Source organism: Poecilia reticulata, chromosome 2 (genome assembly GCF_904066995.2).
Source record: "Poecilia reticulata chromosome 2, P_reticulata-male-v2, whole genome shotgun sequence".
NCBI classification, from domain to species: domain Eukaryota; kingdom Metazoa; phylum Chordata; class Actinopteri; order Cyprinodontiformes; family Poeciliidae; genus Poecilia; species Poecilia reticulata.
The window spans coordinates 35,907,481-35,926,851 of record NC_088831.1 but is presented as its reverse complement, the minus strand read 5'-3'; the positions used below and the strand labels follow the sequence as shown (position 1 = coordinate 35,926,851).

The 19,371-nt window shown below is 37.7% G+C and overlaps 1 protein-coding gene across 3 annotated transcripts in view; it reads right to left on the bottom strand.

Moving 5' to 3' along the window:
* Window positions 1-19,371, bottom strand: part of epha3 (eph receptor A3) — a 108,918-nt gene that overhangs the window by 24,567 nt on the left and 64,980 nt on the right. For 2 of the 3 annotated variants that reach the window (XM_081604519.1, XM_081604517.1), the window contains exons 5-10: window positions 16,818-17,177; window positions 10,135-10,259; window positions 3,990-4,152; window positions 2,454-2,559; window positions 1,957-2,021; window positions 782-907 (exon numbers count right to left, since the gene is read on the bottom strand). In XM_081604519.1, the coding sequence (XP_081460645.1) occupies window positions 782-907; window positions 1,957-2,021; window positions 2,454-2,559; window positions 3,990-4,152; window positions 10,135-10,259; window positions 16,818-17,177 (945 nt within the window). The remainder of the gene's footprint in view (window positions 1-781; window positions 908-1,956; window positions 2,022-2,453; window positions 2,560-3,989; window positions 4,153-10,134; window positions 10,260-16,817; window positions 17,178-19,371) is intronic. The other variant, XM_081604518.1, reaches the window with a different exon arrangement.

The window sequence follows — 19,371 nt, the reverse complement described above, 5'->3', positions numbered from 1 at the left end:
ACTTTTTTCCCAGGTCATCCCATCGGTTTTGCAGTGTGAAGGTCTGATGGGACTCTAGAAAGTAGTCTGAACTTGTGTGCCAGAGGCTGAATATATCTACTCTGACTGAACTCGACATGAATCATAATTGATCACTGTTCAGTTGTCACTCCTGCTCAAGTTATCAGCTTTACCATATAGGAAGTGATGGGGGGGAAAATAACAAGACAGGAATTTTGCTTCACTTCCAGAATAAGGTCCATGGTATTTGCTTACGGGTAGATGACGGTTGCCTCACATTACTTTCTGTTTTCCTGTACTATAAGTAAGAAGTAGAAAGGTAGATGGAAGTTAAACCAAAACATAATATGTTTCTTATTGTTGTATATAGCACAAATATAACTCATCCAGACATTGCTTTGAAAATGTTGATACATGTAGAAGTTAATTTATTTCTCATAGAGTACTCTTTTGCCACGCAGATTAATTATAAAGAAGTATGAAAACAAATGGCATTAATGGTGATGTAATATTCAGAACTTTTTCTGCATTACTAATCTTCATTTAATTGCTTCAGTAGGTCATTCTGAAATCAGGGTCATGAGGAAATTTCTAAATTACACATTGCTACAATTAAAAATATTGGTGAGTACAAAGGGCGTATATTTTTACAAGTCTAATTAGAACAGAGGAAATGATTATATTAATTATTCAACATAGTCTGGTATTACTAAAAACCTGTCCAAAACAACCCACATCTTGCATGTGTGACTAATGCAACAATGTGTTCCCTGTGTCCTACCTGCTCCCACGACTTTATCAATAGCAATGCAGGAGGCGTCAAGTTCCTTGGCAAACTCATGAACAGCCTGGCTCGGGTCCTCATACGTGTGGGGATCCACATACGTCCTGATTCCTGGCAGGCGCACTGCAGGAAAAATAAGGAGGAGGGATCAGGGATCAGAAAAATATAAAAAGGTAACTTAGGGAGAGGTCTTTAACTTCAGAAGAGGGTCACTATATATACAGCTCTGGAAAAAATTAAGAGACCACTGCACTGAGCCCCATTGGCTATTCCACCAAATATTGACTTATGAACTCTTGCTGAGTTAAAATATTGGTATTGTTGTTTCTAAATGAATATAAACTTGTTTTTCTTTGCAGTATTTGAGGTATGAAGCGCTGCATCATTTTCATTATTTTGACAATTTCTAATTTTCTGCAAATAAATACTACATTTTTCCTTCACATTTCAGAAACATGTTGTCAGTAGTTCATCGAATAAAAGAACAATGTTCATTTTACTCAAACGTTCACCAATAAAAAGTAAAAGCAGAGAAACTGAGCATTTTAAGCGGTATCTTAATGTTTTCTAGAGCACCAGCCCCCCCTGTGACCCTGCAGTGTTTGTGTTGTGTTTTAGTAGTCTTGTCATGATAAAATTTATGTTTAGTAACTGACCCAAACAAATTATTCACAGTGTAGCAGAGTCTGTTTGGTGTCTGGGAAGTTAGTGGCTGATTCTTGGAAGAAGGTTAAAGGTACAATGATGTCAAATAAATATTGTTGCTTTAAGACTCTTTGAGAAGAACAAGAAGCAAAATGTAAAAAAAAAAAAAAAAACTGAATAAAGTTCATTTTAGTTGTTATCAAATGGTATTAAATAAAACTTTATTAAAGCTAAAATCCTTAACTGTAAGCTAATTCTGGTGAAAAAAGAGGAAACTGTAACAGATTCTTAAACTTGTTTTTGGACACAAAAAACGTTTCCCTTTTGTAAATTAATAACTCATTTTCATAATAACAAAAACACATCCTTTTCAACATGGCCCCGTTTTTGTTAAGATTTAAAATAGTTAACGTGGAATCAAGTTGAGCTCGGCAGCATCAGGCCTCGAGCCAGCGTTGTCCGAGCCGTAATTCTGCAGCTACATTTTCAAGTTTGTGAAATGACAGAAAACGACATGAAAAACTTACGGTGGCCGTTGCCAAAGTGAAGTCTTTTCTCATCAGGATGTTTGGATTTGCTGCGGCAACAAAACCTGCCAATTCAGAGAGAAAAATCCAAACTAGAGCCACAATTTCCAGTAAGACTTCACCCAATGGCTCAGCCTGGAGGCTGGTGAGAGCTTTGTGTGTGTGAGAAATCAGCTCTCATAAGCCTAGTGAGGATAAGTAAGTCTTGTAATGTGCCACGGATTTACAGTGTGGTCTGTCTGAAGACTCCTGTCAGCCAACTTGAGCCACACATCTGCTCGCAGCCACCACACACACGAATACACACAATATATGGATAGCTCGAGCGCAGATGTTTTGAATATAAATTTGTAGTATGCAATGCATAAGGTAAATAAATTATTTAAAAAACACTTATTCAATTAGTAATCATTTCCAACTGAAAACAGAGAGTAAACAGATTGATGTGATTGAAGGAGACTGCAATTTAAAATCCAGATGACTGATTGGGGACAGACCTTCCAATCAGGACGTAGAGCAGCACGGTGAGCAGTATGATGGCCACCGCGCAGGAAATGGCAATTAAGACAACCTGGCTGTTCTCACTGGAGATTGAGAAGGCTGCTGAAAGAGAACCAAGCACAACGCGTTTTAGGGACATCAAAACACATATATCATCTGAAAAAAGTAACATACGCAGTACATTGTGGAAGAGCTTTTCATATTTTGTTGCATCGCAACCATAAACGTTGATGTATTCTTGTTTTGAGTTTTTGTTGGAGGCCAACACCAGCTAACAGTTATACAGCGAAAGAAAATTATGTTTGGATTTAATTCGTTTACAATTGAAAAATTCTAAAGTTTACTATCACTATATATTACCATTTTTATCTAGTTTCCATTAGTCATTTTTTTGTACAACTACCTTGAATACAATGGTTCACCCTTCGCACATCTAGAAACTGAAATTCTTGCCCATTTTATACAAAACAACTCAATCTGCCATATCTTTTGTTATTTTTAAAATCTGGGTAGAAATCTTACCACAGATTTTCAGTAGACACCAACTGAGCCGGCAAACACACCAGTATGATTTGATCTAAACCTCATTCCAGTTCCAGAAGGACGTTCAGTAATATTTTCTTGTTGGAAGGTGAACCTCCACCAAAGTTTTAAGTCTTTTTCAGCTTCTAGCAAGTTTGTCTTGTTTTTCTGAAACTGCCCTACATTTAGCTCTGTGTATTCTCTGACTTACAGATGCCTAAAGCATGACGCTGCATCACCATGGTTGACTGTAGAGACTGTGTATTCAAGGCAATCTCTAGTTTCAGTTTTTCACCTCATGTTATATTTTGGGTTGAAACCAAGATGCACACCCTGTTTATAGCTATTCCTTCAACATGCTCACTCTGTCCCCTGCATGGCTTGTGTCAAACTGCAAGCGGAGCTTCCCAGGGCTCTCCTGTAACAATGCTGTCCTGTTGGAGGCAGATTTATGGAGCACACAACCAACAGATTTATTTTTTACTAGTACTGCCATTTCTTGGTAGGTTTGCAAATATTTTCTAGACTTTAAATTACATAGTGGATTGGATTGGTATTGTTTTATCACCTAACGCTGCTTACTACTTTTCCACAACTTAATAAATTTCATGTTTGGTCTTCATGATGTTGCTTGTTCTCCAATGTTCTCTAACAAATATTCAAGGCCTTCAAATAACAGCTGGGTTTACGCGGCGATTAAATTACTATTTATTATCAAATATACGGTTGGTTTCTCTGGATTTTACTTAGGTGTATCAGAGTAAATGAGGTTGCATAAATGTGTCTGCCAAACTTTTAAGACTTTTATTTGTACAAAAATAAATAAATAAAAAAAACAACTAAACCTTTTGCTTTCACCTCAAAATTACACACTACTTTATTTGGCCTGTAACTTAAAATTATATGTTGTTAGTGGTAGTGACGCAAAAGAAATTGAAAAAAAGGTATTCTTGCACAGCACTACAGATTTTCAGTCAGAAAAAAAAAAATCCTCCACATGCTGAGCTTACAGTCAGGGCTGGTTTCAAACTGGAAGCTGGGGCTGCTGGCTCCATATCCAGCGGCAGTGCGAGCTCTGATCTGGAGCAGGTAGGCTGTGTTGGGCTTCAGACCATTCAGGGTCACATTACAACCCCGAGCTCGAAGAATGGTATAGCTGGTCTCCTGCTCTTCCTGGAAGACAGTAGAAAACGGTTGGAAATTCTGTATTTGTAATAATAATGTTCTATATTCTCGCTCTTTATGTTGGTGCCATAATGGAAGATAATTCACTTAATACACAATGTTTAGTACTGCACAGACCATGTGCATAGACATTTTTGAATACATGCACATGTATAGAGGAAAAGGGAGGGTAGAGGATTTGACAGCTTCCTTCTCAAGTTGATGAATTATCCTTTTTATATTTTATGACTTCTTTCCTACTGATCTCTAGTGATAGGACAACAGGTAGATTTACACACCAGGTCTGCATTCAATTCATTGTTTCCAGATGTGAAATGGAAGAAAGAACGGTGGAAAAAAAAAGAGAGAACAGAGCAAAGGTTGGATGAGAAAGAGAGGATATACAACATATCCATGTGTATATTTCACTGAGTTTTCTTAAGGACAAGACGAGACTCAATGAAGCTGTTAGGAAAAGAAAATCGCTTTAGACTGAAACTATTTACAACAACATCGGAAAAAAAAAGTTCGTAATGCCCCAAAGGTTGAAATTCTTTAACTTTCTTTATATCTAAGATTATGTTGTCAGTCCATAGCCAACACAAAATTGCAAACACACCATTGTCGACCCAGTTCTAAGCAGTGAAACATGGTTTTACAGATAAAAAACAGCGCAAGCCTGACTTTAACCCTAATAAAAATCTATTGCAGATGACTTCATCATCAATCCCAAAACTGAGTTATGTTTGGAAATGTTGACAAACTCGTAAAAGTCAGTTGAGACCAGAACATGTCAAAGACTCTTTTTATTGACCCAATTTAATGCCAGATGTTTATTTGAACAGGCAGTCGTCATAGGGTCTTCAAGACACACAGACTTGAACACACGAGCCTGTGTGTTCAGTGTTCAGAGGAAGCTTCACGCTTCTTCATGGGGAAGAGCTCTAATGGTACGCAAAGCTTTTCAAACATGTACGTGTCTGAGGAGGAAACTGATACACCAGACCTGCACTGGAACGACTTTTCATCACGACTATAAATCTTAGGCAGCCTGTCACAGGGCAGTGATTGAGACAACATGTGATCCCCTGAAAATAAAACACAGGTGTGATGAAACAACAAGAGAGGGCGGGAGACTATTTGCATCGCACAATATAGACGTTTCACTAAAATCCTGTTAGGTTTTAACAAGGCCCCTGTGTTCAGCTTTGCCTTGATAGTCCAAACAAAGCTGCAGCTAATTACAGCTCCTATGTGTGCACATGCAGTCGTGGATGCAAAACAGAAGTCTTGTAAATACCTGTTTCAACAGGCATTCCTTTTGTTTAAGGAGTCTTAAGACTAACTAAACAGCTTCAACTCGATTGGTTTTCAAGTTATCTCTCAGCTTTTTAGATTAGAATGATAAAAAGTGCAGAAGCAGTCTGCAAAGTCTACCCCCACAAATTATGTTTTCACAAAGTGCCCTTGTGAATGTCTTGGTAGCTGCAGAGTGCCCCTTTTCGCCAGTGGAAGACAGACAGATCATATAGATCATACAGCTCTCCTGAAGATGAAACACATCTTTTCTTCTGGGAAGCTCTCTGGTTGGGAATTCCCAAGAATATCACCAGAGCTGTGTAGCTCTTGCTACGTATGGGATAGGAAATGAACAACACGAGGGCTCTGACACGTAGGACATTTGAGCTGGTAGTTCCATAACTGTGTGACATATAAGTAAGGTCCGTAGGGTTGGAAGTTATTTTAGAAATTAAAACGTCACACAGTGATGCTTGGCCAGAAGGATACTGCTTTAAAGTTTGATGGCAGAAATTCCTGATTAAGTGTCTGCAGACCAGGAATGCAAATGTGTTAAATAGATCATCTTTAAAAAATAAATCCCTATGAAATGTTTCATTTATGTCCTTTGCTGTGCCAGGTGTACCATTAACGATCAATCACTTTAATGAGCATTTTGTAAATGTTTCTCATGATTTTTCTCACTTGATTAACTTTTCCACATTTTACCAAGTTAGAAGCACAATATTTAATGCAATGTACTGGGATTTATAAGTCATTAACATTGCAACATTGTGAAATGGAAAAGCAATGATAAACGGCTCACAAATTCAAATTCAAATGAAGGTCTGAAAATTGTGGTATCTGTATTAGTCCTGCTTTGTGTTGGGTTATCATATGAAATATGTGGTGATAATGTTAATATATTTTGAATTTTGCTACTTATTCTCTATTCATATTATCTTATGTTTATTTTTTTTCTAAAGACCATATACACACGGGTAAAACTACATATTTGTGTAAATTATAAAGAGAGACATTTTGACTTTTTTCACAATATAACATGAATTCAGACAAAACCTTTCATGTTTTAGGTCAGCTATGATAATCTAAATTCTTATCACAAAGGACAACTTAGAGTGGAATAAGCACTGGCAAAAACAGTATAGTCCCAGCGTCATGAGTTTGCATTTTACATGCTGATGAAATATTTAGCCAGGTGAGCAGAGTCCGGCGGAAGCAGGTGCTCTTACCAGACACACATGACATTCCTCAAAATGCTAAATGTCAGAGTGATCAGAAAAAATAGAGAGGAAATAAGGAAATACGCACATATCGTACCTGATGACATCACAATATTTACCAATCACAGCTCAAAATTATCTAATATCCTGCTACCTTAAGTAATATGTTTTTAAATTATTTAGAGAAGCCCAGATGATGATGTTCTAGCTTTGCAAGCTTCTGATAGGTTAATTCAAAACATGTGATTTAAATGGGGGCATGTCTCTGGATAAACATTAGCCTTCAAATCTCTGAGACATCATGATACAATCAAAAGAAACCAGACAAAATTATATGTTTCATTCTTGTGCACAATTTCCTGATTTATTCAGGTGCCATATCCATATGTTTATCAATTCTACACAAGTCAAAGTATCAATTATAGCACTCAGGAAGGAGATGGATTCTTTGTCTTGGAAAGGTGTACAACAACCTTAGAAAATCAACAAAAGACCAGATGCTGACTGACGCTGGAAAGAGAGTGTCATTATCTACAGTAAAATATGTCCTGAACTGACATGGAATAAAAGGCCATTTATACTGTAAGAAGCAATTACGACTTTACATGACTTCAAAAATAAAACGGTACCAACTGCAGTAAGGAAGGGCAAAAATGCAAGCCAGCAATTAGAAGAAGCTTGTTGAAGAATACCTAGCATGTTTTACTCAACCACACAGTTTAAGAGGCAATTCTAGAAGAAAATCAATGTACTCTTCTGAATTTGAAGGTTGTTAGAGCCAAAAAGAAGTGATCTTTCTTATTACATTTAGCCTGATTTAATGTTAAATACAAGAAAACAAAAGATTTTGCCTTTTATTAGATGTAAACATATGATTTTCAATTCTGCATTTCTTTAAACTTCAACGCTAAATTGTAGTATGATTTTTACAAAGAAAACTTTGTGTTCAGATGTGTGCACTGTGGGCCCTAATAGCTGGTATGCTCGGTGAGAATCTGGATGCTACACAAAGGGGCCTCTTTCTTTCAGAGATCTAGGAGGAGTCTTGTCTAGTTGGTTAAGTTCTGGTTTCTGGAAGGGAGAGCTTTTTGACAAGGGATTAAAATCCTTGAGTTGAATATTTATTTTTTCTGAAGGTTTTCAAATACTGGGACTCGGTGCAAAAGTGTCAAGATTCTCCATTCCGTCTATCCTCTGAACTCCATAACAGTTCTGTTTTTAATTATCAAGCGTTTGCCATGGCAGAGCGTATGCTAGAATTTCAGCAATCCCAGTTTACAATTAGACATGCAAAGAGATTTGACCCTTTGTCATTAACTTGTTCTTGTTTTAACATCTAAGGAAAATATATCAAAGAAGAGAACAGAGTTCAGGAAGCAAAGAGCTTCTGTCAGCTTTATAATCAAGACATAAAGGGCCACCATTGGCATTCAAGCAATATGATCTGAGTTACACTGATGCTCACACATACACACGCATTAATACACAGAGAATAGGCCAGACTGATTAAACTTGCATCCACGGCTAATTACACCATCAAATGTCAACCTAGCACAGCATCGGCGCTGAAAGCCAGTGTAATTCGTTCTGCACTAATTTCCCTCACAGAGAAATGAGGGGCCCCACAGATGCATTTACTGTCTGCCATAAAACTTGTCTCCATTAAGGAGCTAACTGCAGAGGAGAACAGCATGAGAGATTAAGGAAAAGACGGAAATGAAGGATGAAAAATAAAAATGTGTTCAATGGAAGGGGAATAAGTAGAGGAAATAAAAAAACTAAAGGAGGACACGCAAAAAAAAAAAACAAACAAATATGGTAAGAAATTGGTTGTTTTAAAGTTTGAATTAAAATGCAGGATCTCTCTTTGAGCTGAAAGCCATTTGGCTGGGTAGTGAAAGTGCCGAAGTGCGCCAAATATATTTCCAAACTCAAGTGCTGATACAAGACCTAGAAAAGTATGAGTACAGATTCAGCTTAATATTTAATAAATAAAAAAAAATAGAAAAAGCACATTCCTTGACATGTGGTTTTATGAATTTAGCTAAACTTTGGAGGTATGGAAAATGCTGAGCATTAAACCTTTTTCAGACATTAATAATAAAAATCACTATATTAAAAAAAATTAAACACTGACACAACAATCTCCCTAAGGATGTAGCTTAAAATACTTCCATTAAATAAAGCTAGTACTGTTCAAGAATAACTTCCTGCTCTAATTGTGCTGTGTCTGCAGTGTTGTCTGCTTCACTTTCATCCACTTCCTCAGTGAGTCACTCCTCTTGTCAAAAAGATTACATTCGGGAAGCTCTCTGTCTTTTTAATTATATTATGTCATTGCATCCTGTTAAAGACTGTTGTGTACCAATGGATGGACAAAGACACCGTCGCTTTCTGATCAGTATCTCATCTCTGTAAGCTGGAATCAAGTGGTGGTCTTTGACATGGTTGATATACAGAACACCTTTCTATCAGCACAAACACTAAAAAAGAACATAACATTTGTATCTCAATTTTTTTTTTGCAGAGATTGTTCGTATTGCTATTTTATATGATACTGAGTCAAAGTCAAGTCACACCATATGCATTTAAAAAAAGGGGGTCCAATTTGAAAAATTTTTTGCTAATTTGTTAAAATTAATCAAAGCCAATCCAACCTAAATAAAGTAAGTCTGACAAATGTAATTCGATTAGATGTAACACTAATTTTTTTTTTATAGCTGGAGCTTCATTCTCTTTTTCCAGTGATGTTGTGAGTATTAATGGGGTGCATACAGTCATGCAATGTGTCTGGGGTATGATCATGTCTCATGGTGCTTCATGGCTATCTTATTGTGTTTGAAAACTCTTCATTTCTAAGCATAATTTTTAAAGCAATGTGCACAAAAACAACACCTGCAGGCTCAAAACTGGTCAACACACCATTTCTTCTTGCAGCTAATTGGTCGGCATCATTTCATGGGAAACCCCATATAGGAGTGTTTTCATACCTGAAATGTTCAGGCTCTGTTAAACATACGCTGGCTAGTTTCCCTCTTTGGCGCAGTTAATTTATATAGAAGTGACCACAGCAATAACACTAGGGAATGGAGAAAAACAACCATACCAAGATCGTTTGGATGAGGTGATCTCAGTTCGGTTCCAAAGTTTAGAGAAGTTTGTTTGTGGTGTGAATGGGATCTGACCTCAGTCAAACACGGCTTCCAGGTGTACACTGAAAACTTGAGTCAATGCAGTAGAATAAACAAACTCATAAACATCAGTGGAATGTCTTTTTTATAAAGCCTACTAGTATGTGCTATATGCATTTAATTCCTTCCATCAGCTCTGAGTAAGGAAAATCATTTAACATATTTTTGAAAATTAAATCTAGCTCAAAAGAGGGTCTGTAGATCACCCTTCCTTCTTTGAAGACACATGGACTAAAGGTTTATGTTATTATGACCCTTTAACTATTTTCTCCACCAACCTTTTCGTAGTATTTAATCTCATAGTCCAGGATGATCCCGTTGGGTCTGTCTGGTTCCTGCCAGGACAATGAGACACTGTTTCGAGACGTCTTCTCCTTTCGGATCACTGTTACTGGAGAGGGAGCTGGGTCAGAGACATAGACAGACACAAGGTGTAGGAGGGAGAGAGAAGGTTCTGTTAATGGAAGGTTCAATGGAAGTTCAGGCCCTGGTGCTGAATACTGGAAACTGTCTGTAGCTCCTATTAGCCTAATTCAGTTTGCTGAATTGTGAGGGTGAAACATGAACAGAATCAAGACAGATAGATAAGATAGCTAGATAGATAGATAAAAAACCTTGAATTCTTTTATATTAATATTCTTTCAACTGAGGGAGCTTTAATAATACATAAAATGAACAAGACTCAAATCTATCTCCATACATTTTAGAAAAACAAAAAACAATGACAGACAAATAATACAAAAAAACACCAAAGATCCCGCAACTAGCTGACTAAATAAGTCGCTCATTGTATTATAAAGTACAGTAAAAGATATCCATAGTCTCATAGACCAACTTTAGCCCAAATGTCATAGTTTGTCTGTCAGATTTTACCACAGTTTCTATTCCTCCAACACATTTTTGGAGGGCCTGTGATATTTTTCTGTGGAAACATTGTGAACCTTTTACTTCCTTGTCTCCCTCCACTGTCCTCGTCTCTTTTGGTTTGTTGCTCTCTTCTCCTTGCCAATGTTCCTTGCCAAACCTTCACCCATGCATCGCCTTGCCTCAGGGAGTTCACATGGTCCCAATCTAGTGATTCTACACATCTCTGCCTTTATCAAGCATTGCTTTCCTCCCTCGGTCTGCTACTCTATTTCTATCTCTCTCTCTTTTGCCTTCTTTCTCTCGCTCCCTCTGTCTTCTCACTCCCTCTCTTATTTCCCTTTTTACTGCTCTCTAATTGCCAGGCAGCTTCGGGCCCAACTCAGCATCTGAGGCATCGACTTTTAATTTTATTAGACCACAGGAAAAAACATGTTTGTCTTTGAAATGTTCAAGCCTCTCTTGATTATGATTATATGGCCACAGAATGCGTCTGAGTGTGCATATGTATGCTTGTGTGTATTTCTGCGGGAAGTTATTTTTTCTCCTGTAATGAATCCAGATGGGCAGAATCTGTTTCTATACCCCCATGCGCCTCCTTTCCTTCTCCTCTCCCTTTGGCTCCTACAGCGGGGTGAGGCTGTGCTTTTTATTGGCTCTGTGGTTTATGGTGGTAATGATTTACTGAGTCTGGGTCGCTTGGAGGCAGCTTCAAGTTCCTCTCCTCCCTGTTTTTTTTTCCACACCCCTCTTCTATCTCTCTCTTAATGTCTATCGCCAAGCACTTAAATTCCTGTCACTCTCTTTTTCTGTCTAAGGCAAAACTGTAAAAGTGACACAGCATAGAATGTATAACGGCTTTCAGAACTGACAATTGGTGTATTTCACGTTAGAAAATAACACACAACAATCGGAGGCAGTGGATAATGATAGCTGATTGTTGGTACTGTGACTTTTAACATGTTGTTACCATTTTAACTTTTACATATTTTCTCATAATGATACTGTAGAAAAGTAGGCAGTGCAGGGTATGTACCTCATACATGTGAAATTAAATGAACTTTCTTTTTGCAAATAAACACCTGAGAAGTGGGACGGCCTACGGTTTACTGTGGTAACCCTATAAGACAGGGATGTCAAAGTCAAATACACAGAGGGCCAAAAAAACCAAATTTGCTACAAGCCGAGGGCCGGACTGGTTTAATGTTTATTAAAACATATTGAAATGATTGCACATAGCCTATTGAACCAAGACCTAACACAGTGTATATTATTTAACGATTAAATGAATAAAGCAATATTTTGTTATGGCTCTGTCAGTAACTTCAAGGGAAAACATTTTTCAAGAGGCAAACAGCAACAAATTTAATTGTTTTTAAAAACAATATATGTTTCTTAATATCAAGATAAATGCATAAATCAAAGTGCATGCATTATAAACTGAAAATGCATTACTGTGCTGCTCTATGATCCTACCGATCACTGCTTTCAAATAGTAAAGTAAAAAAATAAATCAAATCAGTTGTATTCTTTCTCATGGCTCTTATCTGCAATTTTACCTAAATCCATTCAACTGAAAAATAAATACAATAAAATAAAATAAAATACAAAAATATATGGCACACAGACAAAACAATACTTCATTCAAAGAAAAATCACGTCTTGTAGAAACAAATGTAAAAATTTAACTGAAACTTATAAACTGAAAATACGTTACTGCTCTGTGATGCTCACTTGTCTGAGGCTGAGCCTGATACTTGGAGGTGTCTCATCTTTTGTACAAGTTCATCAATGTTCGGGGTGAGGCTCTGAGCTGATGAATAATGAAGCCGTTTGGGCGCGCTGTAGTCACTTCGCGGGCTACCGTTGCATTATGGGAAATGTAGTGTTTGCGGGCAAAACACGAGCGGGCGGCTCTGGCTTGCGGGCCGGTTCTCATAGTAATTAAATATCATTCAGGGGGCCATAGATAATTGATTAGCGGGCCGGATGTGGCCCGCGGGCCTTGACTTTGACATATGTGCTATAAGACATACTGTGCAAGTGTAACCAATTGAGTAACCAGAGTTCATGTGTGCAATTTATATCTCAGTATTAAACAATAGCCATTATTTAAAAGCCTCAGAGGAAAAAAAAAAAAAAAGTAAACAGCTTTGTGATGCTCAAAGAACACAGAAGACAGGTCAGTGTTTGGTTATGCAACGATATCCCAAACGTTCAACTGTACAATAAATCATCTGAAGAAAGAAGTACAGCACATCTGCAAACCTATCAAGACATGGCCTTCTACCTAAACTGACTTGCTGGGTGAGGAGAGCATCAATCAGAAAAGAGGTCGGAAGGCTCATCGTAACACTAGAGGGGCTTCTGAAAACCACATCTCAGGTAAGACAATATGTCTGAGGATCTTCGAGGGTGAGTGGCAAGCAGAAACACAATGTTGAGGGAAAGCTTTAGGAAGTGTCAGGGACACAAACATGTAAGAAAGCTGCTTTGGCAACATGAGATCAAATTCAAAGTTTTTGTCCATGATGCAAAAAGCTATGAGTTAAGAAAGACTAATGCTAGGGTGTGCTGTGGTGGCGCAGAGGTTAAGGACAACCCACATATGGAGGCCTTAGTCCTCGACGCTGTCGCAGGTTTGATTCCTGGCCTGGCGACCTTTGCCGCATGTCTTCCCCTTCTCTCATTACCCACTTTGCTGTCAACTAACTATCAAATAAAGGCCACTAGAGCCAATAAAATCTAAAAAAAAAAAAAAAAAAGAAAGACCAATGCTAAACATTGCCCCAAACACTGAAACATGCTGGTGGAAGTGTCATGTTGTTGGAATGTTTTCAACTCCTTGAACATGAGAGCTTGTCATATTTTTTGGAGTGATGAATGGAGACAAATACATGGCAATACTGGAATACCTGATAGAGACAACATCTGCTAGACTGGAAAAGACATGAAACTTAGGAGATAATTCACCTTTTATCATACTTTTTGATGGTATTTTCCAACAAATTTAAAATTGTGGTCACAAAAGTGACAAAACTTTGAAGGAATTTAACTTGTGAAGATATTTTAAGTGTTTAAAGTAATCAATACAAAAACTGTGACACAATGTTACATCAATATAGTAGTTAAAATGAGTTTTCAACATGTATCAGTCCAAACATGATGCTCTCATGCTTCCTTGTAACAAACCCTGTGTGGCAAAGTTCAACTGCAGTTTCATCTCACCAACTCTATTCATGTGTGGATCACAGTTACTGTGTTGTTAGCATATACTTATGACTGCAAGTGGAGGGCAATGGAGGAGAGAGGAGGCAAACTATCTGACAGCACCTTGACAGGCCAGCCAGGACACACTGCTCCTTCCCAGGGAAACACTTAATCCAGCTTTTAACAGCTTTGGCATCTATAGTTGTGTGTGTATGTCCGTGTGCATGCGTGCGTGTGTATCTGAGAAAAACTAGCAGACGGATGGGGCTGGTGCCCTGACATACCTAATCCTTGTAAACTCTCAGGGTTGATGGAAGGTGTGCAGCTGCAGTCTGAGATATTTGTTAGAGAGCACGAGGTCTGTGTGTGTGTGTCTGTTTTGAACCATGGGCACAATGTTAAGGTGCATGCTTTGTGTTTTTATGTGTGTGCTGCCATGTAATTTAACTCTGTGTTTGCTAAGTACTGATAAAGGAGCTGATCGCTCAAACATTGGGTTGGTGTTTAAAATTCCTAGCACATGCAGGCCTCTTAGTGGTGATAAGCCTTCTTCAAATCTAATATATATTCACATTGAGGAGAATACCCTGACTAACAACACGGATTATGAAGCTTGCTAAAGAAGGTTTTAAAGCTTTTCTAAATGACCTTATTGTTCTCAGTTGCATCGTCTTTTTGATACTTGATTTTTAAACCCAGCTGACCTTTATCCTCATACCAATAAATTGTTTGTCATTTCTTTGAACTCATCTGCACTAACACAACTACACACTGAAAATGGACGCTCTTTTTTTTTTCTATGACACAAAAGAACAGCTAATGGAAGACACATTGCGGATCCACTTGCAGTATAAACCATGAATATAAACTTTTACTCAATGTCAGCTACTAGAGATATAGTTTGTAATTGTTTATATATTAGAATGAGGGGAGGGGCAACACACATTTGCTTGTGCAAACCTTTTACATTTTAAAAGGTTTGCTTACCTGATAACATTTTTCTTATCAGGTAATTGAAAAATACAGTAGCCTCAAATGTCTTCTGTTGGTATCAAATTCGTCTAGCTTGATTTCAAAATTGCAGGCATGTCCTAAATTGCAATGAAAAGCTTCAAGGGGCTTCAGTGTATTGAGCTTTAAGAGGACCCAAATATAAAAACAGAAAAATAAATTTAATTTTCAAGTCCCAGTCAATCAATGTAATTACCACAGTTTATCTGTGATGGAATAGTGTAAAACCAAATTGATTCAGAGTTTTAAACACATTTTGAACAAAGAAAAAATACTAATCAGAAACTCATGAGATAACGATGAAGCAGAATATTCTGCTTTCTGTTCTGAATGCTTTCAGTCTCAAAATAAATCACTGCAGAAATTCTGACAAATGTTCTGATCAGCCCAATGTGTGTCTTCATTATCTGCAATCAAGCTGTTCTACAGATGGTTCACACACATTGAGAAAGAAACTGAAAATTGAAACAAAAGCAAGACAAAAATAGTATTAAGCTTCGATGTAACCTTACTCTGTACATACAGTTTTATAGCAGAGATCTTGCCTTTCTCCAATAATTTTTATTGTGATGACTTTGATGTCTGTGCATACTCGATCACCTGCTGATTGTTTCACAAAGAATTCCTTTGTGAGAGAAATGTCTTTAGCATGTCTCAAAAAACTAAAAAAACCAACAACAAATGAATAAGAAAAACACTGTTAGATGTGGTTTGGCTGTGCAAAGCGACAGTTAGAAAGAAAAATGACTTCGAACGAGGGAGGAACTTCACCAAGAAGAACCAGGGATGTGGGAGAAGAAACTATCAAACTCCTGGCAGCACATTTAAAGACTGTCTGTACAGAAAGAGGGAAGAGGAAGTAAAAAGGAAATACAACGTAGCGAACTAGAGCTGGATCTTTATGCATTCCTTGCTCGAGTCAAGGATTTCTGAGGTTTGGCACTAGGTTTATTTCATCCGTGGAATTTCACAACAATGGCTCTCTTTGCCTCCTTATTCTTCAAAGAACGTGGATAGAGAAAGATATTTGTATAAAAAGATTGATGGGAGATTTAGGAGGTCATCCTTATGGTATTAGAGTTTTTAAAGAGAAAAGACAGTTCTTTAGGAAGGAAGGAGGTCATATGATGCTGGTCGTTAAACAAGAGAATTGCAGTTGGGAATCGGCTTGTAAATGTCCGGATCTGATGGCCTGAGTACATATGTTTGGAGCGTATCAAATTTAGGTTGTTATTATATGATAAGAATCACAGGATATACAGTGAAATGTTCTTCTGTTCGTATATGATGTCCTGCAGCTGTTGCACATTCCTTTGCTTTTTCGAGAATCTTGTTTTGTTTTACCTTAGAAGATTAAGATCAAATCCACAAAAATGTGTCTGATATCACTTCTAGACTTCCTTATGAAACAATCAGCTGAGTGAGAAAACCTAATCTATAACATTAGGGATTTATGATGACAGTCTAGCCATCGTCTGATGTTTACATCCAGCAGCATAATCCATTATGTCCCAAAGTTCAGATCATCTCAGTTTGGTTCTTTGAATATGACAGTGAGTTCTTGCTTCTGTAGTCTCAAAGATTTCACTTCACTAGATCAATTTGCAATGTGGTGGAAGAAAAAAAAAATCTTTATATGTATTTGTAGCTGTCAAATATCTAGCAACTGCTTGATGCTTTCATGTCAGCATGGACCAAATTAAACACATTGTTAATTATATGCCACAAAGAATTAAGACATTTCTTTTTCAAAACTGATGCAGTTCTAATGGCAAAGGGAATCCAACTAGCAAAGTGTCCTTAATGCAGTGACTGGTGAGTGATTTAAATAAATTAGTCAGGTTTTTATCTGTCTAACTGTTTGAATCATTCCTACCTGCTTGATTGGTGGTAATGGTGACAGCAGCATATTGTCTCATTTTGGGTGCCAGTGATGATACGCCATTCTGTGCTTCAATCTCGAAGGTGTAATTAGTATGAGCCAGTAGGTCACCCACTGTCACGGTGGTGTTGTGGAGACCAGTCGCTCTTGGCAGAAAGCGAACGTTGCTTCGACAAGGCTCGCAGTTCAGAGTCCCACTGGTGCTCCCATTGGCAGCAGCACCCCGGCAGCGTTTGCAGAGGACATTAAAAGTGATATCCCTACGTCCTCCTGTGTCCTCCGGCCAGCTCCAGTCCAGGATAACTGAGGTCTCGTTGATGGAGGAGATCACATTCCGGGGAGCAGAAGGAGGTCCTGGCGGGAGGATAAAGGAAGAGGTTGAGGCAAGGTGGAGGCGTCAATTCGATTTACAGAAGGGAAGAGAGTTTGGGGTAAAAACAAAAAATGGTAATACAACAGCATGAGGGGAGTAAAATTGTCTTGTATACATCAGCTATCTAACTATATAGAATAATGTTTCACTATTTCATTTAAACAATGGTAATTAGATTTATGACAAGTGCTTTGGCAACACAAGCGATGACAATGTTGTGTTTATATTTGCATGTCTTATTATTATTCTCTTTTAAGGTTTTCCTTTCAGACACATTATGTCTCTCCAATCAACAAATAATCAATATGTGTACAATTAGTGCACAGTCATTTCAAGTTTCCTCTTTGAAAGCCTGACAAATATAGTTTGTATTCATCCTTCAGCTTGATTTGGTTGAAGTATGAACGCTACAGAAAATAACTCATATCTTCCATCAGTTCAACCTATGCGCAATCTGGAGTTGTGATCCCTATTCAACAGTGAACCCAGCTTATTATCTCTCTGTGCAAGATGCCTGAAGGTGGCACTGTGTTTGTTGTCATGGAGAGTGAACTTGGATTTGAATTTGATTGTTCATTTCAGCTGGTTGGTAAAATCCTTTTGCCATTTCAGCGGGAGCAGTGGTGGGAAGCAAAGCTCAAAGAAGCTGAGCCTCCAAGTGCCTTACAATAAATTACTCAATCGCTGCAAACCTGATGCGAAAGGTATTGAAGCCTTGGAAGGAGGTTAATGTGGTCAGTTCTATTTAAAATTCCTGTCCACAGCGGTTCACATCTGCTACCAGGTACTTTCACACAAGACCAAGGACTAGACAAGACCCAGACTTTAAGCTTTAAATTTATGCTTTAAGTCTCAATTTAAATTAGCAGATTTAAAAAAAAAAATGTTTGAAATGCAACCGCCATGCTTCTGATGTGGCAAAACACATCTTTGAACAGTAAATCAAATATGTATTTTGTCTCAGAAACATTGTACATTAAATAAACAAGCAAAATGTTTCACATTTTGTCTTTTGACTTAACACTGGTGAGTGTATTATTTCACTTTGTGCCAGTTTTCTTCTCTGAAACTACAAGAAAAGAAGGCTATGTCACAGCATCTGTCAGAAGGAAAACAGTCGTTCTTGAGTCAAATTTTGACTGACATATAAAAGTGCAATGCGCTATTACAAACAGATTTCCAGATCCTCAGATCAAATCTGTGACCAATGCACAGAAGACAAAACAAGACTGACATATAACTCAGTTAAATAGTGTCCAGACAGGGGAAGAAAAGAGAAGGAAATGAAACGTTTGGATTGTGACTTAAGATAAAGTCCTTTGTTTAAACGGTTTAAATAAATTATCCGGCTAAATTTGGTTTCAGATGTTTTTTTTGATACATTATTTTAAAGAAAACGCATAAAAGCTTAAAGCTTTGCTATGGAAAAATATCAGTGAGTCTTTTCAGTATTTGCAAGTCTAAATAACTTGTGCTTTAGGTGTTACAGGAAGTCCAACATAAACAAAAAATATATAAAAAAGCAGATGGAAATAACCAAACACTATTAAAAAGGGGCCAAAAAAGTCAGAGCACAATATATACAGTTTAGTTCGACACAAACATGCATATTTAAAGTAATTCAAAATAAAATTACTTTGGGTAACAAAGCTGCTAAGACTGACAGGCCTAATATGTTTGATATTAAACAATGAAGAATGGTACACTTCAGTGTTTCTCCTCAACCGTCCACGCTAACAGTTTAATTTTCCCTCTGCCCCTGATTCCCCCCCCCAAGAATGTAAATTGAATTTTCCGAGTCAACTTGAAACAACCTCTAGAAGGCTGCTAACAGTAAATTTCCTCTCCTGAGATAATCATGATGATTATCTCCTAACAACTCATCAATTCATTTTCATCTCTTGCGTTGCTCCAACTGTCCCAGTGAGGTGAAATTTGCGTAGTTGACAAGATGATGTTGAGATAATCACAACAGGGACCTTGCGTGACTGTCTTTCTAATTAAGATTCTGTCTCTGACTGTACGCTCTGATTTATACTTTCTACTGTTCTCCGCACAGCCCATTTTGTAACGGATGCATACATAATCTACCATCAGGGAATGGGGTGATTTATAGTTTTGAAGTGAAAGCATTTTGGGATGCCTGCTGGAGGCACCTGCATCTGCAAGCCAACC